This window comes from Gopherus flavomarginatus, chromosome 1, assembly GCF_025201925.1.
Source record: "Gopherus flavomarginatus isolate rGopFla2 chromosome 1, rGopFla2.mat.asm, whole genome shotgun sequence".
NCBI classification, from domain to species: domain Eukaryota; kingdom Metazoa; phylum Chordata; order Testudines; family Testudinidae; genus Gopherus; species Gopherus flavomarginatus.
Window position 1 is genome coordinate 109,589,434 of NC_066617.1, and position 25,000 is coordinate 109,614,433.

General features: G+C 46.6%; 1 protein-coding gene across 2 annotated transcripts in view; it reads left to right on the forward strand.

Annotated features, from left to right (window-relative positions):
- Positions 1–1,463: 1,463 nt before the first annotated feature.
- The window catches only part of LOC127047505 (cystine/glutamate transporter-like), a 29,430-nt gene continuing 5,893 nt past the window's right edge, over positions 1,464–25,000 (forward strand). For both annotated transcript variants that reach the window (XM_050945859.1, XM_050945869.1), the window contains exons 1-9: positions 1,464–1,842; positions 8,116–8,242; positions 16,662–16,777; positions 18,653–18,778; positions 19,681–19,780; positions 20,811–20,855; positions 22,506–22,629; positions 23,219–23,322; positions 23,858–23,954. In XM_050945859.1, coding sequence (XP_050801816.1) covers positions 1,626–1,842; positions 8,116–8,242; positions 16,662–16,777; positions 18,653–18,778; positions 19,681–19,780; positions 20,811–20,855; positions 22,506–22,629; positions 23,219–23,322; positions 23,858–23,954 — 1,056 coding nt within the window. In that variant the 5' untranslated portion in view covers positions 1,464–1,625. The remainder of the gene's footprint in view (positions 1,843–8,115; positions 8,243–16,661; positions 16,778–18,652; positions 18,779–19,680; positions 19,781–20,810; positions 20,856–22,505; positions 22,630–23,218; positions 23,323–23,857; positions 23,955–25,000) is intronic.

Genomic DNA, 25,000 nt, shown 5'->3' on the forward strand with positions numbered 1-25,000 from the left:
CACTGCTCTCCCTTGTTCCATTTCTCTTGGCTGTTTAGGCCTGCATTCCACGTCCTGCCTTAGACTCTCTTCTCTTTATTTTACCTCTGGACTTTGAGCCTCTTTGTTGTCTTTGCTTGTAATAATTGCATCATTAATGGCAGGTAAATTTAGAACAAATAGCAGTAAATGCAAACTGGGCTTCACACAGTCTGCAGGCAGCTGAGGGGATTCACTGCTGCCAGAGGTTCTGGACCCTAATTGGCTTTACTAGAGAACCAAATCACTCAGGGACCAGTAATTGCATTTGTAAGTATGCATATTAAGACAAAGGGAATCAAATCTCATGTTTCAGGGGCAAATTTGATCACCTGGGGAGGTGCGGGATCCAGAAGGAACTTTTCCTTTGCATATAGCATTGCACAATAAGCTTGGCCAGCCTTGCAAAATTCTACTTGTGTACAGCAAGTAAAAACATAAATTTTTCACCATAGCAATGGATGGTCGAGCAGATTCAGTGCCTGGGCTGGTTACTTTTATAGGGATCTTTATGTACCCTGATGTAACTGCACCAGAGAAAGCCATGACACCCACTGGTGCACTTCAGTCTCGTTTGAAACTGGAATAAGCTGCACCAGACCAGCGCACTAGTGCCTTGGATTTGCATCAGTGCCACCAAACTGGTGGGTAAAACCTCAGTATAGACAAGACACCTTGTGATAGTTGTAGGCAGGGTAACTGCCCTCTGAAGTATTAGGCATTGGCCACCGTTGAAGATAGATTTGCTGGGCCAGGATTCTGATCCACCATGAGATGCCTTATGTTACTATAACATTTTGCACCAAATAGAGCTTTAGCTCTGAGCCTGCTTGTGGTTTCTTCTGGATTTTGAATTAGCACTATAAAGCCAACAGGGAAATGTACGGGTGTGATTCTGATCTGAATTACATTAATGTAAAACAGGAGCAAGTCCTCTGAAGTCAGGATAAGCGGGATCAGAACTGTGCTCTTTGGGTACATCTAAACTGCACACTAAGCCAAGGTTCTGACTCAGGTTTGAGCCCAAAGCCACTTCTCACCACCCACAAATCAGTCTGATTCAGGTCAGACCCCAGGTCCTAGGATCTTGTTAGGGGGTAGGTCAAAGCCATGTAATTTTGCAGTGTGAACACAGATCAAGCTGCAGACCTGAGTCAAACGGTCTGCAGCATGGAGTGTGGATGCATGAGCACAGCTGAGAGACCCGGCTCCAGCAACTGTGAATCCAGGTTTACAATGCGGTTTGGCTGCTCAGGCACTGGCTTGGGACCACCAAGTCCACAAGCTGGAGTCCCACTGAGCTGGATTTACAGTGTAAAATTCAGAATGTGACATGTCATCTCCCCCTTCTGCCTGGGCTACAAAGCACTTCTTTCACCTTCTCACTTTGCTGTTTTTGTTTGTATGTTTCATGCTTGTTATACCTAGAGGATTCCAGCCAAGGCCATTCTCTGGCAGCCTGAAAGCTTAGAGGGAGGGGAGCCTGCATAGGGCTGGGGAAAAAAACTGCGGAGGGTATGTCAATCCTAGAAGTTGGGTGTTAGACACAGAGCTCTCGGGAAGACCTGCGCTTGCAGGGCTCAAACAGAGAAGGCAGTCAGAGAGCAATGGGATTTTGCAGAAAGTCAAATGCGAAGGAAGGCAGGGGAAAGGAGGCAGTGTTCCTGAGAAAGAAGATCACCCTGGTGCGGGCCATCGCACTGATTATCGGCACAGTCATTGGCAGTGGCATTTTTATCGCTCCAAAAGGGGTATTGCAAAACTCCGGCAATGTGGGACTCTCCTTGGTTGTCTGGCTGGCTTGTGGGGTCCTCTCTCTATTTGGTGAGTTGCTTTTTCTAATTCTCCTGCGTGAGACAGCAACAACATTACAACATTGCAAACATCTGTGTGTGTTCTAGAGACGCGCAGATTTTCACATGAAAACACAGAGGAACTATCAGCAATACATTGTAAAAAGACTGCAAAGCAAATAGAAAATAACCTGGAGTAATGTGGACTAGACCAGGGGTGGCCAAACTTACTGACCCTCTGAGCCGCATACAACAATTTTCAGATGTTCGAGAGTCAGGATGTGCTGCCAATGCTTGGGGCGTCAGCCCCGCTGGAGGTGCTTGCCTGGGGCCCCACTACTGCTGAAGTTCTGAGCCCCGAGATCCCCCTCCCCGCTGGGCACAAGCCAGAAGCAATGTGCTGGGGGGAGGCTGCTGAGTGTAAGAAGGGGAAACTCAAGCCGCTGGGGAGCCGCACTTTAACTTTAAAAAGAGCTGCAATTTGGCCACCCCTGGGGTAGACCCTTGGCAGATGTTAATCTGTATAGTTGAAGCTCCATGCAGCAGTGGAGCCGGTCCTGTAAATCCAAACCCTATTCAAAACCTTTGGCTCCACAGCACAAAGCCTGCTGAGGCAAGGTGGCCTCCCTGGGTTTCTGAGTTGTGGGAAAAGCCAACTTTCAGAACCCACAAAGCATGCTGCCATGGCAACCCCACGTGGCTGGAATTCTAAGGGCTTATCTCAGCTTTTTTTCTTTTTTTTTTAAAGGATGTTTCTAGCCCATTTCCTCGTGAGGGCATGTAGGAAAATGTAAAGCAATTGGTGGGATTAAAAAGCTGTAAGGTTGGAGCTCAGGCCCTGAGACCTCATGAGGGGAAGGGTCTCTGGAGCCCAGGGGCTCCAGACTGAGCCCAAATCTCTACACTGCAATTTTATAGTTCTGCAGCCCAAGCCCCATGAGCCTGAGTCACCAGCCCCAGACCAGATGCTGCAATGCCCCAAGTCTTTTATTGCCTTTTTATCTACCTTAAGGGTATGTCTAAGCAGCGAGCCTCAGAACCTGGGCTGACAGACTTGGACTCATGCTATGGTGCTAAAAATAGCCGTGGAGACATTGCAGCTCGTGGTTCCCAGCTCAGGTAGCCAGACACTAGCTCTGCTCGTGTGTTAAAAATAGCTCAGGCTAGCCACCTGAGTACATAGGCAGAGGCTCCAAGCAGGTTTCTTACCCAGATGGCTAGCCCGAGCCACAACCCTTTCTACTGCTGGCTACACTGCTATTTTTAGCATGCGAGCTCAAGCAGAGCGAGCATGTGTCTGTCCACTCAAGGTAGGAAGCACGCTCCCACTTGCAGGATAGACGTATCCTAAGTCAAAGACTCAGCCTGATTCTTCACTTCCTTACACCTTTTGGAGCCAGACGCACCAGTGGAAAGGAGGTGCAAAATGACGTCAGTCTGATTTTGTACCGTCTTACACTCACTTTCCACTGAGATGAATGATTCATAGATTTGAAACCCAGAAGGGACCATGGGGATCACCTACTCTGACCTCCTGTATAGCACAGCTTGTTAGTATTCCCTGAATTCAGCTCTGTTTGAATTAGTCTCTTTTAGAAAAATCTCCAGTCTTAACTGGCCAGTCATGGAGAATCCACCCCAATACTCGGTAAAATATTCCACTGGTTAATTACCCTGTTACAAATGTGTCTAGCTCCAACTTCCAGCCATTAGATCATGTTAGAACTTTGCCTGTCAGACTGAAGAGACCATTAGCAAATATTTGTTCCCTGTGTATGTATTTATAGACTGTGCCTAAGTGATGCTTAATCACCTCTTGCTGAAGCTAAATAGCCTGAGCTCCTTGAATCTACCACTGTAAGTACGTCTACACTGCACCTGGAAGTGAGCCTCCAAGCCCAGGTTCACAGACTTCTGCTAGCAGGGCTCACGCTAATATGCTAAAAATAGCTGAGTAGAGGCTGCAGCTCAGGCTCTGAAGCCTAGGGGGAAGGGAGGAATGAGGGTCATGTTTTCCAATCCTTTACTCAATCTTGTGGCTCTTCTCTGAACCTTCACCAATTTCTCAACATCCATTTTGAGTTGTGGGCCCCAGAACTGAACACCGTATTCCAGCAGCATCACATTAGTCCAAATCCAGATGTAATGTAATGCCTGTAGGGTCTGACATTCCCCTGTCTATGCATCCAAGGATTGCATTAATGCTATTGGCCATGGTATCTCACTGGGTGCTCACGTTCAGCTGATTAGGCACCAGCAGCCCCAACTCTTTTTCAGGATAGAGGCGCCAGTCCTTTAAGCATGACCTGCATTCTTTGTTCCTAGATTTATACATTTACCCCTATTAAAACACACATTGCTTGCTTGTGCCCAGATCTCTCAGTAACCAGACTACACAGAGATACCAGTCAGTGGAGAATCAGGCCCGTAGGCTCCAGGGATGGGGTGGGAAGGGAAGGAGAGAAAGAGTTAGGGGAGGTAATAAGACTCCACAAGGAGTGGAGGGCAGCTAGCTCCAGGCTAGGAAGGAGGGTTTCAGGGATTTCTGCCTGCTCTCAGGCCCTGCTGGATCCAGCTCTTGCTTTGTCCTCTCCCCAAAAGTGTGCATGAACTCACATGGGGGCAGATCCCCCATAATATTTTCATTGCAGAGGTGCTAGCTGTACCTGGCCCCCAGGTCTGCAGCCCCTACCCATCAGCTTCTAATCCGATACTTGATCAGAATGAGAATACGCATCCTTAACCTGGAAAGCGAGGCTGCACCCCTGAAGCCTGTTTTGAGATCCCCAGAGGGAACCTAGTGGAAAGGATTACGATGAGATCACAGACTTCTCACTAGCTTGAGCAGAGATCTCTATATATGCAGTTCCCATGGCTCCATGCTCTATCCCCAGCCCTGGCTCTCTCTCTGTCTTCCACACTTGCTGACATGGGGTTGGTGGAGAGACCTGCTGTAGCCTATAGAGATGATGCTTGGTTATGTTATATAGAAACCTAAGTAGGCCCAATAACCTATTTCCTAAAAACAGGCTTGACAATAGTCAAGTGAGGTCTGATAAAATCTGAGTGAAGTGAAGTTAGACAATTCAGAGGCAAGTCAGAGATAAATTAGAGTCGGGGGTAAACATTGTTGGCCCTCACTGGATTTTACAAGTGTTTTAGATAAAATGTTATGGAAAATGCTCTCTGTATAATGACAGTTACTAGTATGGCAGCATTTACACAGCTGTTAATTAAAGATGAGTTCAATATTAAATACCCTCTTCTACTCCCTCATTGGCTATTTTAAATTATGGCAGTGGAAATATAGATATGGTAAAAGACAGGCTTGATGCTAATTAATGTGGGTGTTAATAGTGATTATAAAAAGGGTAGCACCCTATTTTTAAATTATGTGCACTCATCTATCAGGAAGGAACCGTTAGAAAGAAGGTTATAGGCTAGCCATTCTTGCCATCTGGGGAGGATCCAGATGCATCTTCTCATCTTAGAGCATTTGTATCAACGCAGTGTATTGTCACATTGTGACGCCTGTTTGCTTTAACTAATTATTTTAAATAAAGCATAATTGTCTCACTCATTGTGTCATTCATAGTCCTCCACTAAATTAAATCATGTGTAACCACACTGGAGGGTTGAACCTTAAAGAATTCAGTAGTTTTAAGGACAAGGCATAAAACCAAACGAATTGGGGACACAGGAATCAAGTTCCAGCTGTAACTGAAGATGTGCAAGGAAAGGGGCAAAGTTCTCGCACTTGTGTAGTACAGAGAACACTAATGGGGGCAAGGTGGTAGAATAGCTTAGAGGTTTGTAGTTTTTTAAAATAAATAGAAACTTCAGTAAATACATACATATATATATATATATATATATATATATATATATATATATATATATAAAATCATAGCTGTAAAGCGAAGCCTTCAGTTAAGTGGCAATTTTGAAGCTGACTGAAAGATCATTGAAGTCAGTGTCTTTTCATGTTAGAACAGGCCCCCTCATTTAGACAAAAATTCTCTCCACCGAATAGAGCAAGCCAGGAAAACAAAAAAAACCCTACCACTTTTATCTGGGACCAAATGAGGATTGGAACACACGCTTCCAGAAACAAAATACTTATTCATTAGCTCACTGGGATGCCCAGTCCCTTGGGGAACTGACGTCCCAGGTTAAGATAGTGCGTCTGGTAGCATATTCTTTAGTAACAGTGCTGAGATGGCAGGCCACAGCCAGGGGACAAACTAAGCACTAGTTATTTGTACTCAGGCTGCAGCTGTCCTCTGCAGGACTCCGAAGACGGCGTAGGCATTCTAGGGCCAATGCAGAATTTTTCAGCACATTTAATGAACCCCACCACTGGCTCAGGGTCCTGCTGCTGTACAATGCCAAGCCCACATTAGGCACTGTATAATAAATACTCAGCACTAATAATCTTAGCACTAAGTATCACCATAGCACAAACTTGCTGGGTTCCAGCCTTTTGCCTGCCTTTACACAACACCATGGCCTGGACATGGCTCAAGTCAACTTGACAGCACAGACAAACAATCCAGTGAAAAATGTGAACCCATAAAACAAGCCAGAGGAAAAGTGCCCTATTTGAAAAGAAAAAGGGGTCTTTCTATAGTGAATGCTAAGGACTTGAGAGAATAAAGGTGCGTTGTAAGACTTCGTATTTCAGCATCCTCAGTGTTCCTACCTTTGTTTGCTCTTGTCCTTCCCGGGGATAAACATTTAGATTATTAGTATAATGAAAAGTTCACTACTATCTCATATGTAATCAGTGGCAGGTGGTGTGTAGAGGGCATCAAAGCAGATAAGCACACACACATACATACATACGCGTGTGTGTGCCCGTCACTCAAAACGAAACACAGACACAGTGAATCTATAGGAACCTGCTATATATTTCCTTTGTTCGCAATTCATATTTAGCAGCAGGTTGTTGTTCTCTACCAGTCCTGTGGCACATGTTCAGTCTGCACAGTCAAGGTCGGACAGGAGCAGCAAAAGTTTCCAGTAGGGCCTGCAGCATTAGATTCACTGCTTAAGCCACAGGCAGTAGCAACAGTAAAAAGTTGTAAAGGCTTTAACTGCCCTGTATAGACCCTGCTGGTGAAAGAGGTACCATTTAGAACACACTGCCAGGGTCTACACGAGGCAGGTAAAGTGCAACACTTTAGAGTGCTCTACAGCTTACACCCCTCCAATCATCAGGATGGACTCCTGGGAGCAGGTAGGTCCAAGGGCATATCACAAGGGGAAGTCAGACACCCCCCTTCCCATACCCCAGACCTAGTGGGAGCAGAGAGAGGGAAAAGTTTCACTCATTTCTGACCTTTCTGGTGTGAGGGGAGTGGGAGAGGTCACAGCCAGTACCTCTCCTCCTTCCCCTCCCAATCCCCCACTTCCCCAGCAGTGCCAGGCCAGGGTGGGTGGCACAAAGTAGCAGGTCAGCACAGAGGGAGTTGGAATATTGCAATCAGGACCAAGCAGGGGAGTGCTGGGGCCAGAGCCACCAGGAGCACAGGCCAGAACCACCCAGGCAGTGCAGCCCCCTGCAGGGAGCGGGATCTGGGCACAGGACAGGCTCTGTAGGGAGACAACCCCTGAGCCCTCCCAGCTCTCTTGCTGCCCCTATCTTCTTCACAACTCCCCCAACTACAACCCTGCTCCTCTCAGCTGTGCAGGTAAAGTGCCCCACTTGCCCTAAAATTCACCAGCCACCACAGTACATAATCAGGCGGTTGTATATTATATGACCTCTTTACAGTCATTAAATCTCAGTGCTCCATCGCAGCGACTGTTATCTCAGAGGAAGGGTGATCTCGTGGACTAGGATGCAGTAGATCTGGGTTCAGTTCCAAACCACTGACTTCCTGTGTGACCTTGGCAAGTCACAATCACTCTCTGCCTCAGTTCACCAACTCTGAGGGGAGATTGTAATATTCCATTCTTCTTCACCTTCTCCTGTCAGTCAGGGTTGGTAGCTCTTGTTCTTGGTCTCCAGTCATTCCTGTCAAGTACTCCTTCCATGCTGACACCAGCCTTCTGGAGGAGGGCATGAAGCTTCACAAACCACCGTTTCCTGGGTCTTCATCATGGTCCTTGTCCTGTGACTAGAAGACCTTGTACTCTGTGATCAACACTTTGGCCATGACAGCTCTCCAGGAGCTCCCATCTTGTTTATATAGACCAAGTTCTTCAGGGTGGGGACTATCACTGTGTGTTTGTATGTTTAGGGTCCGGAGGCACTATTGTAATATAAATAAATAATTCCCCCTCCTTATTTTGTGTCTAGGTGCTCTGTCTTATGCAGACCTGGGAACAAGCATCACAAAATCTGGGGGCCATTACATCTACCTTCTAGAAACCCTTGGGCCTTTGCCAGCCTTCTTAAGATTGTGGGCTGAATTTGTTATGATCCGGTAAGAACAGTTCTGCTTTTCCATAGGTGTGTAAGGACAGGAATGATATGTTAATGCTGATTTGTATTTATAGTCTCCTCTCTTTAAAACTCTAATTGGGGCAGATTCCAGCTGTGCGGCTAAACGAGCCAGATGGTGAATGCAAAACAGTAGCAAACACATGGACTTTCAAATGGCTAGAGGGAGGCTAGAGGGAAAGAAGGGGGGAAGTGGGACCCTAAGACAGGGAAATGGAGGGGGAAAAGGAGGCAGAGGGAGAAAATGAATGGGTAAAAGGTAAAAAAAGAGTGAGATGAATAAAAAAAATTAAAAACAAGGAACAGTTTGCAGCAAACGTGGTAATGAGATTGCAGGAAAATGTCCATCTATCTGCCAACACAGCTGGGTTTTCTGGAAAAAGGCTCCATGCTTCTTAGAAATCTGTTTGATATGTGACCTCCTCCTCTCCCACCCACCCCCCCTCCACTCCAATAGCTGCTGGATAAACAGAAAAGTCTGCCACAGCACATCTGGGCTTGGCCATGAGGTCTGCCCCCATGGAGAATGAGATCACAGCTTACACAACTAAACTCCTGCAGAGCTAGGACAAGGTAACTGACCCCCCTACTAAATGGGTACAATAAATATTTAAAAAGACAAAACAAAACAAAAAAAACAACAACATTGTTTACCCTGTTAACCTTGCCTGTGTTTATGGCCATAAAAAAAAATGAGAGGGCACAGGCTGAATGGACATGGCGTCTGAAATATCCTTTCATCAGTCTAGATTCTACAAAGCCACCATCAGCAAAGCAGCCCCAGTTCTGGGTGATACCTCCAGGTTTGGAGGGAGGGAGGGAGGGAGAAGAGCACTGGGGGGGTGTGTGTGTGCTCTCTAGCTCTTTCTGTGGTTGGGGGCTGGGGAGAAGGCCTCAGATTTTCACCTCAAGGTTACCAGTTCAAATCCCCTCCTTAGGGAAGCAGGACCTGAAAAACAGTCCCACTCTAATGGCTCTTCAGCGACCTCATGGTGATGTGTTAGTAGCATCAACCCATTTCCTACACAAAATAAAGATGGTCCAGTGGGTAGGGCACTAGCCTTCAACTCAGGAGACCTGGGTTTCATACCCTGCACCATCACAGATTTTCTGTGCAACTGTGTCTCAGTCCCTCTCTGCCAAATGGAGATACTCATACTTCCCTATCTCCCAGGGGTGACAGGAGGACAGATACATTACAGGTTGGGAGGCACCTGGATACTAAGATAATGGGAGACATAAGTACAATAAATAAATAGATTGCAAGAACTGCTGCCCACACAATCGGCTCCCCAGTCTCAGCAGAAATGCTGGATGGCCCATGAAGACAATTCCCTTCCTCCACCTTGTGGTGGGCCCTTCAGGTACATTGGTGGGGCAGCGTGGGAAGCTTACACAGCTCCAGAACAAGCAAGCATAAAGCACTTCTGTTTCCAGAGCTGCCAGCTGGCAACTTCCAGCAGTACTAAGTTCTCTGAAAAATGGGGCTGGAGAGAAATTCAACCCAGGTTCCTAACCCGTCTCAGCTGGAAAGCAAAGAGGTCATCATTAAGGCACATCTACACTTTGAGCTGGGAATTACACCTCCCCGCTTGAGTAGCCATACTTGCGCTAGCTCTGATCCAGCTGGCATATAAAAAATCATGTCTTCACAGCAGTGAGCGCGGCTAGTTGTCCCGAGTACATACCTTGCATCTCGGACAGGACTGAAATCAGGGCGGCTAGCCCCTTGCACTGCTATTTTTAGTAGGCTAGCTCAGAGCGAGCATGGATAAATCTCAGCGAGCAGGGAACCACACCCCCAGCTCAGAGTACAGAAATACATACCCTTACTGCGGCAGGGACAAAGACATTGATTGTCCCTAACCTCCCACAGCGAGAAAAATCCTATTCCCTCCAATCTCAGAGGGGAAAAAGAGAACAGACAAAGCTGAAGAAGTACCTGCGCTCTGGGAAGAGAGTCTCCAGGTCTTCACCCTTCACCAGCGTTAAAAGAAATCTGTGGATGTTTTTCCTCTCTGTGAGGGGGCACGTCCACACCCTATTAAGGAGGAAGCTAATGAGGTTGGTGATCCCTAACTAGACACACCTGAAATGCTTGCTCTGCGTGAAGGGAAGAAGCAAAAAAGAGAAGGTCTACCACACAAGAGAGAAGACTGCTGTGCCGCAGGCACCTGATTACAGGAATAGATCAGCGAAGGAAAATAGGCACTGAGCCAGAAATCCCTGAGACTGCTTGGACCAGGTGTTACCAAAAAAAGAGGGAGTCTAAGGAAGGACTCCAACCCTGATCAGGACAATAAAAAGCCTACAGACAAACCAGAACCCAAAGGGGTGAGGAAGAGAGAGACTGAGAAACTGAACACCTTTTCCCCCACCCTTCCTTTCCTTACCTTACCTTGTTCCTTCCTGCCCTCAGAGAGGGGAATGGAACTCTCTGTTCTGGGAGACTCTTGTTCAGGCTAGCCCAAGCAGGGGAAAGACTCAGGGCTACTCTACACTAAAAGTCCTACATTGGCGCAACTGCATCACTGCAGAGAGCTCTCCCATCTGCATAATAAATGCACTTCCGCAAGCAGCGGTAGCTAAGTCAGTGAGAGAAGCTCTCCCACCAACATAGCGCTGTCCACACCAACGCTTAGGTTGGTGTAACTTAGGGTAAGTCTACACCACAAAATTAGGTCAAATTTATAGAAGTCGGGTTTTTTTAAATCATTTTTATACAGTCATTTGTATGTGTCCCCACACAAAATGCTCTAAGTGCATTGAGTCAGCGGACTGCGTCCACAGTACCAAGGCTAGCGTCGACTTCCAGAGTGTTGCACTGTGGTAGCTATTCCACGGTTCCTGCAGTCTCTGCTGCCCATTGGAATTCTGGGTTGAGATCCCAATGCCTGATAGGGCAAAAACAGTGTCATGGGTGGTTCTAGGTACATGTCATCCGGCCCCACACTCCCTCTCTCCCTCCCTCTGTGCAAGCAACTGCAGACAATCTTTTCGCACCTTTTTTTCTGGGTTACCTGAGCAGACTCCATACCATAGCAAGCATGGAGCCCGCTTGGCTGACCGTCACCGTACGTCTCCTGGATGCTGGCAGACGTGAGACTGCATTGCTACACAGCAGCAGCTCATTGCTTTTTGGCAGCAGACGGTGCATTACGATTGGTAGCCATCGTCGTCACATTCCTGGGTGCTCGTTTAGCCAACCTCGGTGAGATTGGTCAGGGGCACCTGTGCAAACGTGGGAGTGACTCAGCCAGGTCATTCCCCTCTTCTGTCGAGCACCCAGGAGATGATGATGGCTAGCAGTCCTACTGCACCGTCTGCTGCCAGCCTAAGATGTAAAAGATAGATGGATCAAAACAAGAAATTGACCCAATTTGTTTTGGCCTGCTAAACCCCAGGGTTTTGAGTTCAATCCTTGAGGGGTCCATTCTGTGTGATAGTTGTTTGTGTTTCTCCTTGATGCAAAGCCACCCCTTTTGTTGATTTTAATTCCCTGTAAGCCATGTCGTCAGTCACCCCACCCTCCATCAGAGCAACGGCAGACAATTGTTTCGCACAAAGCCAGGCGAGGAGGCGATGACAACGCGGTGATGAGAGGAACAAGGTCATAGACTTCTCACAAAGTACAGGCCAGTCAACATGCACATCATCCTAATGAGCTCTGCAAACACGCTGGCCAAACAGGAAATGAAATTCAAAAGTTTGCAGGCCTTTTCCTGTCTACCTGGTCAGTGCATCTGAGTTGAGAGCGCTGTCCAGAGCGGTCACAATGGAGCACTCTGGGAAAGCTCCCGGAGGCCAATACGGTCGAATTGCGCCCACACTATCCCAAATTCAACCCGGCAAGGCTGATTTCAGCTCTAATCTCCTCACGGAGGTGGAGTAAAGAAATCGATTTAAAGAGCCCTTTAAGTCAAAAAAATGGTTATTTGTTGTGTGGGGCTCCGTGTGGGGCAAGGTCTCTCTCTGTTTTTTTGGTAAAAGCTGTAGTAAAAGAGAGATTTACATTTTTTTCCCCATTTTTCTGGCTTTGACTGCCCTGCTGCAGCCATGACTTTAGTCTTTATTTGAAACATTTTAAATTGTGTAAAGCATTGAGTTACCTTAAGGGTTAAATGCGAAATACCAAAGTTAAACAACACTAGTTACCTGGGTTTGGCAAAAGTGTTTTTTGGTTTTGCAACTTTGAATGGAAAATTCAAAGGGATTTCAGTGGTATTATTTAAAACACCACCAATTTATTTTAATCCACAAAACAAAGACTGTACACACCAGGAGTAGGGGGGGTTGTTGTTTTTTTAGCAAATTTGAATAACTTGTTCATAGTCTATAACGATTTTACTTAGATAACCTTTTTGCCTGGATTATTTACAGATTTTTTTTTTTTTTTTTTAATAAAAGGGCCCGTTTTTCCTTCAGAGTGGCTGCAAAGAAACCAAGAATTTTCTTTTTTTTTAAATATTTTTACAAAGTTGTACTGCTTAATTCCCTGCAGACTCTCCAGAGTTAACTTCTGACTTTCTTTTTTTACTTTTGCCACTATGCGCTCAGGGCTTGCAACCTGTTTTTTAATTATTTTTTTAAAACTGTTGCCTGCCTGCCTGCTTGTCTGGGCCCAATTTTGTTTTTCTCGTTGAACCATTTCTTTCCATGGGCACAGGCTTTGTTTCACTACCAAATTAGCAAGGAGGGTGGGCTCCTTACCTAGCCCCCACCCCTCCTGGTCCCTTTCCTCTTTATAATCACCCCCACGGGGTGCTGCTCTTGTAGTTGAGGGTGCCGAACATATGACCACCTTCTCCCCCTTCACCCGCTAGACCTCTCCTCAGTCTTAGGCCTGGTCTACACTACGCGTTTAAACTGATTTTAGCAGCAATAAACCGATTTAACACTGCACCTGTCCACACAACGATGCCTTTTATAGCGATATAAAGGTCTCTTTAAACCGGTTTCTGTACTCCTCCCCGACGAGAGGAGTAGCGCTGAAATCAGTATTACCATATCGGAGTAGGGTTAGTGTGGCCACAAATCGACGGTATTAGCCTCCGGGTGGTATCCCACAGTGCACCACTGTGACCGCTCTGGACAGCAAACTGAACTCGGATGCACTGGCCAGGTAGACAGGAAAAGCCCCGTGAACTTTTGAATTTCATTTCCTGTTTGCCCAGCGTGGAGCTCTGTTCACCCCGGGTGGCGATGCAGTCCCAAATCCAAAAAGAGCTCCAGCATGGACTGTATGGGAGATACTGGATCTGATCGCTGTATGGGGAGACAAATCTGTTCTATCAGAACTAAGTTACAGAAGACGAAATGCCAAAGCATTTGAAAAAAATCTCCAGGCTATGATACAGACTCCACAGCACAGTGCTGTGTGACAAGCCTAACGAAAAGCCAAAGAATCAAAAGGACGGCTCAAGGAGGGAGGGAGGGGGTACTGAGGACTCCAGCTATCTCACAGTCCCCGCAATCTCCGAAAATCTTTTGCATTCTTGGCTGAGCTCCCAATGCCTGTAGGGTCAAACATATTGTCCGGGGTGGTTCAGGGTATAGCTTGTCAATTTACCCCCATCCCCCCTCGTGAAAGATAAGGGGAAAAATTGTTTCTTGACTTTTTTATGTTACCCTATGTCTACTGCATGTTGCTGGTAGACACGGTGCAGTGGCAGTGAACAGCAGCATCCTCTCCTCTCCCTTCCCCAGTGGCAGATGGTACCGTACAAAAGGACTGATAGCCGTCCTTGTCATCATCCCGTGAGTGCTCCTGGCTGGCCTCAGGTGAGGTCGGCCAGGGGCGCCTGGGTAAAAATAGGAATGACTCTCGGTCATTCCCAGTAGATGGTACAGAATGGCTAGTAACTGTCTTCATCATAGCAACTGGGGGCTGAGCTCCATCAGCCCCCCCGCCCTTTTCAATTCTAAAGAAAAGATTCTGTACTGCCTGGACTATCATAGCAGCTGGAGGCTGCCTCCCCCTCATTTTATCTCACTAAAAAAAGTCAGTGTTTCTTATTCCTGCATTCTTTATTACTTCATCACACAAATGGGGGGCACATTGCAACAGTAGCCCAGGAGAGTTGAGGGAGCAGGGAAGCAATGGGTGGGGTGGTTGCAGGGGCACCCCCTAGAAAGGCATGTAGCTCATCATTTCTGCGGGATCTGACATGGAGCGGCTGTGCTCTCTGGTACACTGGTTCTCTAGCACACTCACCCCCATATTCTAGGCAGGACTGACTATTTTTAGATGCAACAAAGGAGGAAATGACCCGGGGAGTCATTCCCATTTTTGTCTTTGCACCCCTGGCTGACCTCAGCCAGGGACACCCATGACAGTAGCAGACTGTATAGAACAACTGATAACCATCATCTCATTGTCAATTTACAATGTCACAGCAGACGGTACAGAAAGACTGGTAACCATCTCTGCTGTCTTGCAAAGACAAATGAATGCTGCTGTGTAGAGCTGCAGTATCGCCTCTGTCAGCGGCATCCAGTACACATACAGTGACAGTGACAAGGCAAAACGGGCTCCATGGTTGCCATGCTATGGCAACTGCCAGGGCAATCCAGGGAAAAAGGGCAAGAAATGATTGTCTGCCGTTGCTTTCACGGAGGAAGGAATGAGTGACGATATTTACCCAGATTCACCCGTGACACTGTTTTTGCACCATCATGCATTGAGATCTCAACCCAGAATTCCAATGGGACTGCAGGAACTATGTGATAGCTACCCACAGTACAACGCTCCAGAAATCGATGCTCGCCTCGGATCATGGACGCATACCACTGAATTAATGTGCTTAGTGTGGCCGCTTGCACTTGACTTTATACAATCTGTTTTACAAAACCGGTTTATGTAAAATTGGAATAATCCCATAGTGTAGACATATCCTGCATGAGGGCCACTATAGGGGTGCAAGGTTCTGCTCAAAATTGAGGATCTTCACAAAGGGAGAGATCAAAGCACTTACAAGGGTCACCCGAATCATCCCCCATGAGGCTCACCGCCTGGACCAAATGCACAGCCAATTGATGTTTTAACTGTTCTATTTTCTTTTCATGGCAAGCACACTGCCATTGTGGCCTATGCTGGGCACAAATGGTCAAGTCTTTGATGAGTCCCTGAAGGATCGGTATCTGCTTAGCCAGTGCTTCCAGGCGGGTGCGTTCCGCCTTTTTTGCCTGGAAGTCCTGTCTCAAAGCTTGCAACTTTGTCCTGGGCACTGGCTTGGGTTGCTGCCTGGTTAGTAATCTGCACTTTCAGTTGCTCAGTTCCTCCCCCCCCACAGCTGTTGGATACACACCTCTTCCCTTCTTCCCAACTCCCTTTTTTGTCCCAATAACACGAGATACCACATGGCTGCGGCGGCCTAGATTAATTGCGCAGCTGCCCCTAGGTTTTTACCCTTCTGCTTTTCATACTCAGTATATAGATCTAACAAATCCTGCCAAGAATGCCCTCTCCTCTGAAGCTCCATCACAGAACCCCAGGGATTGTATCCCTCCTTGGTGAGAGCCCTCTCCAGCCGGGAGAGGTTTTCACCCCTCCCCCCCTTTGAAAGAGGCAACAGGGTTCCGTCCCTCTTTGCTGCCTCCCCCATGGCTCAGGCATCAGGTCCACCTGCTTCCCGTGACGCCAGCTGACCGAGCAGCCAGACTACCCTGTCTGCACTCCCTAAGCCCATACGTCCAGCATTGAACCCCTCCTTGATGCCGTCACCCACGACTGCAGGACTTCCGAGTCCACAGCTGTACCCTTCTGTTTCCTGAACATGCTGACCCAATCCGTTGGTACAACTTCACTTGAGATTTCACATTGCTCTCCTCGGCTTACAGTGGGGGCTTACAGTGTTCACCCCCCTGGGTCGGAGGGAGAGATGCTAAGGTTACTGGCATTTAAAGAAACTAATGAAAAATGCCCACAAAAATGATATGACATTTCAATAATCTGCAGGTAGATTTTCACCTTTATGGCTTTCTGCTTCAGTGAGACAGTTTAAATATTCACTTTAATGATTAATTAGGATTAGGATATTCAACTGGAGATGAAGGTATAAGCTTATAAAACATTATAGATATGTTGAGAACATTTCCACACAATATACAGTGTGGATCTACCTTCCCAGGGGACTCCCTAAGGGGAGGGGGCCATTGGGTTGTAACAACAGTTCCAGTGATGATCCAAGGGAAAAGCGTTCAAGGACTCTTGGACTCCGGCTGCAGTCAAATAGCATCCAAGTCTCCTTGGCATGAGATGATGACACCCATAGAAGGCATCCGAAGTAGATGAGTGGGCCAAGGAAGGAAGGATGGTAGAAGAGGAGATATAATGTGGATGGGGGGGGCGGGAAATGTTTTTCCCTGTCTAACATGCTTTGAATTTCTATTTTGCTTTCCAGTCCTGCCGTCGTTGCCGTGGTGTCCTTGGCTTTCGGTCGTTACTTAATTGAGCCTCTCTTCGCCCCTTGCCACGCCCCTGCCCTGGCTGTGAAGCTGGTCACCATCACTGGCATCTGTGAGTAACCCTCAAAAACAATCAAAGCAAAAAAGTGGGGAAGGGGAAAAGAGCAGGATTAACTGGCTATTCCTGGTATGATTCTGCCCTACCTCATTTTCTGCCTGTGTCAGCAAGAATTGCCCTTTTCCATGTCTGTCAAGCCCCATACAAAGCAATGGGATGCTCTATAAATATTTATCTGTAATGTCACCTCCCTATAGTAAATCGGGGCATAGCCACAGGTGGGCCTGGGTGGGCTGCAGCCCACCCACTTAGCCTCCACGCCCACCTGAGCATCACTCAGGCGTCTGAAATCCAGGATGGAGCCTGGGCGGGGCCGGAGCCCCCCAAATCCACAAGCTAAGAGGGAGTGAGTCATCCCAGGTGTGGGGGGAGTGCCTTGGGGGGGTGGATCTGGGTGTGGCTAGCACTGGGGCCAGAGCAGAGCCAGGCCAGGCCAGGCACCTAGACACATGACTGGGCTGGGCAGGGCATGAGCAGGGCACCAGAGAGTGGGGCAGCAGCACGCGGTGCAGGATGCACAGACACAGCAGCATCGGCAGGACAGAGGAACTCAGCAGTGTGGGTGGATGACACTAAGCTGGGGTTGGGAGGGGCAGGCAGAGCTTGAGTGCCTGCAACCACACCTCTCAGAATAGTCAGTGTTTGCCTCCATTAGGCTAAGTAAGGGGGGATTTAATTTCCTTGGGCAGGAAGTGTTACTTCCTATGCGTTTGTATAGAGCCTGGTACAACAGGGTCCCGATCCTGACCGGGGCTCTGGATGTTACATACAAACAAATAAATCCAAAGCTAGCGCAGTATTGACCAAGAACACATTGTGTACATAAAGCACATAGGCTGGTATAGTATATTCAAAGGCATGTAAGTCAGTTACAGGCCCAAGTCCCTTTGTTTCAATGGAGATTGAACATCTCACTCACATTTGAGAGTTTGAAAATCTCTCCCATAAAGAACAAGAGTCAAACCCCTCCTTGGATGTAATGTTCAGTTTCAACAGGACCCCTATCTGTCTCATCATAAGCATCAGGCTTAGAACTCTGGGATCATGTGAGATATTACACTACGAAGTTCTAAACACGTGCACTCACTCCCAGAAACTAGAGACTAAAAACACCTGTCAGGCCAACTAGCGTATCCCCTCATGTTTGCCAAGAGGATGAGGACCAGTTTACAGTGATTTAAGACATGGGATTTGTACAACTTCCCCAATACTGGACTCTCCATGAACGTAAAGCTCCCATTGTGGAGAACATCAATACCAGGCTCCCTGAAGAGGAACTTCCAAGATGCGGGGTCATAGTACAAAATAGTGACCTCACACTAGCCCTGCCCAGAAGTGAATTCAGTATATTCCAAGTAGGCTTTTCGGGGCCATAGAGAGAAACTATCACGTCCCTCCTTCTGGAGGGCATTGCCAGCATGCATGAAACTCCAACAATATTGAAAACCCATGCAGCCGGTTCCCAGCTCTCCTCAGCCCTGAATATCAGGGTTTGGGATTATTTTAGATCTCATCTTAGTTATTTCCTCCTCAAGTTGCTAATGTCTTACTATCCTCACTGGTGTTTTCAACATGTCACAGTTCAGTATCCTCTAAAAACATAATTAACATGCCACTGTGCTTACACTTTATTCCAGATCATTCATGAAGATGTTAAACAGGACAGGCGCCAATTTTATTTCCTACTGAACCTCAACTAAATACCTCCTCACACATCCATACCTTGCCATTTACCATAGAACTGTAGGGTTAGAAGGGACTGCCAGGGTCATCTGGTCCAACCCCTGCCAAGACTCTTGACTTCATGCCTTCAACTTAGAAGTCTACATGAATAACACTGTTGTTCTGCTTCTTTTCCTTCCCTCCAAGCCTTAATCATTGCTCTGAACTGCTGGAGCATCAGCTGGTCTGCAAATACACAGACCGTTCTCACAGTCCTCAAGATGGTCACCATTGGCCTGATTATTGTCCCAGGGATGCTGGTGCTAGCTGAAGGTAAGACAAGTGCAGCCTGTGTCTAACACGAGACAGGAAGGGGATACTAGCAGGACACAGAGGTAGGGGAGTCCTAGGGAGAGGCACAGACAGATGAAAAGGGAGATAAAAAGTGGAGAACAGAGTCAGAAAGAGACCAGAAAAAGAAAGAGGACTTGAGAATTTGAGCCAGGAGAAAAACCTTTACTGGAAGGGGGCGGCAGTGTCTAATACCCATTCCCAGGGGAGAAGGCGATGAAGGCTGCATGTCCTTGAATCAACTGCTAGTTCAGTAGATGATGCCTTGGAATGTTCCATGCCAGCTCAATGCAGGTTTGAACTTATCTTGCTTTCTGAGAAATATGAAATGGAGGCACATTCCGGTTGCAGCAGAGCTCCGACATTGATGGATTGCACATCATTTAAAAATAGTATTTCTGTGCAGACTGATGTTGGATCAGGGGCATCTTTAATCTAGCAGGCAAAGGCATAACAAGATCCAACAGCTGGAAGCTGAAGCTAGATTAAATTAAGACAGGAAGTAAGGTCTCTTTAGCAGTCAGGGTAATTAATCACTGGAACAGATTATCAACGGATATGATGGATTCTTCACCCTTAAAAATCAAATGGGATCTCTTTCTAAAAGATGTGCTCTAGCTCAACCCCAAGTTATTAGTGGGACTGCATTAGTTACTGGGTAAAAATCTGTGTGTTCTGTTATGCAAGAGGTCAGACTAGATCAACCATCAATTTTGTCTTTAAAAATCTTTGAAATTTGAAAAGTCATTTTAGACTGGCTCTGTAAAGTCTCTCTGAGCTAGCACTGTGCTGTCAGAGCTATGGCAGTGGCTTTGCTGGTTGAATTCTTAGCACCAACTTCTCAGAGATCATCAGATTTATTTGTTGTATTTCTCTCCTCTCAGGTCACTATGAGAATTTCCAGCATGCTTTTGACACTAGCTCGCTGGCTCTGGACAAGCTGCCTCTGGCTTTTTACTCTGGAATGTTTGCATATAGTGGATGGTAGGCTTCCATATCTGTACTGGACCACATCTACTCCAGTCACTGATGAAAGCCAGATAAGTCCCAAAGAGTTCAAATCGCTGCAGTATGGAACTTGTGTGGAGCCTGTCTCATCGCAGTTACAGATTCAAATGCACCCTGGATCAGCAATGGCCAAGTCATCATAGTGGCTGTTTACCTGTCCCCTAGAGACAGGACAGACACCATTTTACTTAGGCAAAACATCATTCGAGTGCCAAATGAAGTAATGTTGGCAGGGCCGGCTCTAGCAATTTCGGCGCCCCAAGCACGGCAGCACGCCGCGGGGGGCGCTCTGCAGCTCGCTGGTCCCACGGCTCCGGTGGACCTCCTGCAGGCGTCCCTGTGGAGGGTCCGATGGTCCCGCGGCTCTGGTGGACCTCCTGCAGGCGTGTCTGCGGGAGGTCCACCGGAGCCGTGGGACCAGCAAACTGTCCGCAGAAATGCCTGCGGCAGGTCTACCGAAGCCACGGGACCAGCGGACCCTCCGCAGAAATGCCTGCGGGAGGTCCACCGGAGCCGCCTGCCATCCTCCCGGCAACCGGCAGAGCACCCACCGTGGTGTGCCGCACCAAGCACGCGCTTGGCGCACTGTGGCCTGGAGCCAGCCCTGAATGTTGGGGACCTCCAAAGAGCACCTCTGCTCTATCTTGCATATTACAAAGGAAGCTCATGTCCAGAAAGTAAAGACAATGATTTTGCAGGGTGAAACTCAAAGCATCTAAATCCTTAATATTGGGGGGGCAGGGGATGGAGGGAACTCCGATTCCAAAAGATGCTTCCCTAACTACCACCCTTAAGAGGAAACATTTGATTTTCTTTGTAGAAAGTCTTTCTATAGTTATGTAGTAAAACACATGGTCTAAGAAAGGATGCCCCTCTATTCAGGAAGCAAACACCCAGATGCAGCTCAGGAACAGTGACAGATGCATAACCTGTTCCATCTCACTCTTCAGTTTCCATGTTGGGCTTTGGAGTCTCAGGTCCAGACACTTTTCTCTTCTAATTGCAGGTTCTATGTCAACTTTGTAACTGAGGAAATCATAAACCCTGAAAGGTGAGTACCATGGCCAGCTGCTTGAATTCACATCTGGTAGATAAACAAACCACTGAAGAGGATGTTGATTCTCGTGCCCCAACGCTGGAGCAGCGTAATAATACAAGCTGTTAAAGGGCACGAACTCACTTCAGCACAACAACATGCCAGTTCATTGAAGTCTGAATATTTTTCATATTGAGATTTGACTCGGGTGCAATTCATTTAAGTACATACCAGCTGTTGTCATACTAGAGCAGACTACAGGCCGATTAAGGCCTGTTGCCTAGCCTACGTGGTGGTAGTAAGCCTGATGGTTCAGTGGAGGAGGCTGTGTTGGAGGGGCGGAATTTCTTCTTGACCCCATCAAAGAAAAACGTACGTTTTTAACCAGTGGGGTCAGTCCCAGGATAACCACATTAGCTGAGAATTGGGCTTGGTTAGTGTTCTCAATGCCTGTTATGCTGTGCTGTACAGCATAGCCTGACTCAACCCTCTTTGAAGCAAAGTTACAATGAGCACCAGTTGTTGTTGTAGACATGTGGGTCCCAGGATATTAGAGAGAGACAGTGCGTGAGGTAATCTCATTTATTAGACCTCTTTGTAAGGTTGAAACCTTCTCCCTCTCACCAACAGAAGTTGATCCAATAAAAGATATTACCTCACCCACCTTGTCTCTCTAATGAGCACGAAGGCAGGAATTTCATCCCATTGCCAGTGGATATGTAGGGATGAAAAAAGTGACTCTCAGAAGGGGAGAAGAGATATTTAGAATGAAGAGACTCTTTGGTTTTCCCCTTTACAGTGAGGTTTATTCTCATTGTAAATAGGGTTTTTAAAAAGGGACCTAAAATGAGCTCCAATTCCCATAGCACTTCTCCCTCAGCAACTGGGTGCCTAAAATTAGATGCTTTAGCCTACCAGGTTTGGATCTTCATAGGATGTCTTGCTGATGCAAAAGAGGACAAAGGGGACCTACCCACATTTAGCACCTCCTGATTAGGAAGTATTATTTTAGGTACAGCACTCTTCTGCCCAAGACAAGGATGGGTATTTTGGAAAAAGGTCTGAAATGAGAGCCACAAGAAAAAATGTCACCACCAGGGAATTTAACAATTGTTTGCTATAACCTCATTCTCACGATTCTGTATTTACATAATCCGCAACCTACAATCATAATCAGGAGATGCAATGCAGGTTCTGGAGCTGGGCAGGACCCTTTTTTCTCATCCTGGTCAAAAAGATTCAAAAATTTCAGCTTTTCTTGTCCTGAATCGCGACAAAACGTTGAAATCTCAAATTTTCATGAACTAACAACTGGGAAAACAATTTCACTTTTGGTCAAAAACATTTCATGTAACCATTTTGAAATGTTCTGTTTTGTCTTTATTTCTCTATACTTAGCTTAGGTTTCTAAACAAAAAAAGCCATTTCAAACCAAAACCAGATTTTTCCATTTTGGAAGTGTCAAAATGGGATGGTTTTACAATTTCAAAATTTGTCCAAATCAAACCTTTCCCACAAAAGTTCTGGTTTAATATCTGCATTTTTCAGTGAAAAAATGTGATGTTGCAAATTCCCAACCAGATCTACTATCTTCACATGGGATAGAGGTAAACCTGATGGACAGTTGAGAGGTGCAATAAAAGGGTTGTTTTTATTCTATTGTAGGAATATCCCACTGAGCTTGATAGTGTCCTTGCTCATTGTTACTCTAGGGTACCTTCTCATTAATGTCTCCTACTACGCAGTCCTGACAGCAGAGGAAGTGCTGGCCTCTGAGGCTGTGGCTGTGGTGAGTATGGTCCTTTGTTTTTATTGGATATTTTCAGTGTAACACAGATAGTTCACATCTGGGACTAGAGGAGCTACTGGAGAGAGGCCAGACATTCATTAAATGAAGGAACAGATTGCAGATTCTTATGCCGGGGCAAATGTCTGTTTAAACATATGGCAAGAAGGAAGAAGTATAAAGGAGATGGTCTAGGAACAGTATAGCTCTCATAAGGAGTCTGTCCTCTTTAGCAAGAAGAAATATACTTACAGCCACTGGATTGCAGGGGTTTGCCCCCAGTTTTTCATAGGGGTTATATGATCCATTACCCCTTCCACTTTTTGTCCCCCAGCCCCCAGTCTTGCAGGCTATAATTTTATATAAAGTTCTTTATACTGATAACTTTGCTCCTGCCTCCCAGCAATTCTTCTGAAATGATGCACCTGTTGGATTGCTTGTAAGGTTCTCTTCCCTCTCAGTAATAATGGAGATGGGATTACCTTGAGGTGGTGATAAAACCTGGCTTTTCCACCAGCGCAATTATAGAAACAGACATGTGAGACAGAGGTAACTAACCTTGAATAACTGGGTTCTCTATTTCCCCCCACAGAGCTTTGCAGATAGAGCTTTTAAGAGCATTTCCTCAGCAATTCCCATCCTAGTTGCTTTGTCCTGCTTTGGTTCTCTGAATGGAGGAGTCTTTGCAGCTGCAAGGTAAAAGCCTGACCTTTCTAAAGCCAAACATCTCTTCCACACTAAAACCAGCTAATCTTCAGTTCAAACACACTTTCTGCAGCCCTTGATCTGCTAAAAAACATTCATCCATCAATGGACTGAAGACACCCTATCACTAGCGAAAGCTATATTAATGCTGTAAAAAGTATCATGCCATCAGAGCAATTCACACTTAAGGTTGCCATCTATGTTGTATTCCTCTTTTGGCTTTCCTTTTGCTGGTGTGGTTTGATTTCTTTCATTGTGTAACGGGAAGCTTAAGGGGAAACTCAAGAGCCAGGGGAGCTGCAAAAACACATGCTGTATCATGAGCTCCCCCTGCTGGTGACGAGTAATATTGTATCTTTGTTTCTACAGCTGGTCAAAATTTTTCCAAAAAAAAGCACAATCAGAAATATTTTCATTAAAAAAAAAACCAAAAACCTAAAACGTAACTGAAAATTTTGTATAAAATGAAAGTTTTTCACAAAATATGCTTACCTTCTTTTCATCCAGTTCTGCTTCTTTCTAACAGGATGTTGTTTGCAGCTTCCAGGGAAGGACAATGGCCTCTACTCTTCTCCATGATCCATAGGCGAAGAAACACCCCCTTTCCAGCCCTTTTATTAATGGTGAGCAGAGCTTTCTGGATGCTGAATGAAGCTTGGGGTTTTTTTTAACTCTCATTCTTAGAGAATGAACTCATCTGCCCTCCCCACCCCGCACTAAGCCCATTTCATTAATGGACTATGATAATATAAAAAATTTGAATGTGTCATTTACTATGGAGTAGCTCCTAAAGCTCCACTGTACAAATGTATCACAAGTGACGGCTCCTGTCCCAAGCAGCTGATGGTCTATGGGTGTGTCTGCACTAAACGCATTTTTGGGGGGGCTTTTTTGTGGTGGTGTGTAGACCTGTGTCGCCTCTGCCCCAGCACAGGTATAAAGAGCAGTGTAGCTGGTGAGGCACAGCATAGGGGAGTAGAGAACAGACACACCTGAAGGGTGTGATGGGTATGTGTGTGAGGACCTACTTTACAGGCTCTCTACTCACCCAAGACATGTCTCTCTGTCTACACTGCTATTTTTAGGGCTGTAGTGTCCCACTGCCTCCCTGCAGCTGGAGCCTCCCCACAAAGACACTGGCTGTGGGAAGTTAGCAGGGAAAGACTGTTCCAGCTCCCTGTTGTTGGAGCCTATATCTGCAGCAGGGACAGGTCATGTCAGAGGGGTTTCCTCGTTGCCTCCCCCCACTAGAACCTTTCCCTGACACATGAAGCTACACACCTCGGTGTGGATGCAGCCCACTTTTAACTATGGCACATACCTACATGTACCCAGCATGCTGTGGGCAGCCCTGTGCAGAGCTGACGTAGCCTAAAAGACAAGACTACACAGGTGAATGAGACAGGGGAAGGGTACAGAGTAGCAATACCAATATTTTTGCACAAACTAGCTGCGAGTGTCATTCTTAACCAGTCACTAGCAGAGATCACAGCTCCCACCTGCCTAGCCCTTAACAGATGGCATTGTTCGGTCTGCCCCCACAGACTGGAATTCTTAACTGGACTTTCCATTGTCCACATAAAGCCCCTGCCATTATAACTGGCACCGTTCAGTGCCTTCACTGCCCAAGAACAGAATGGATATGCTGGCTGACTACTGTACCTTCTTC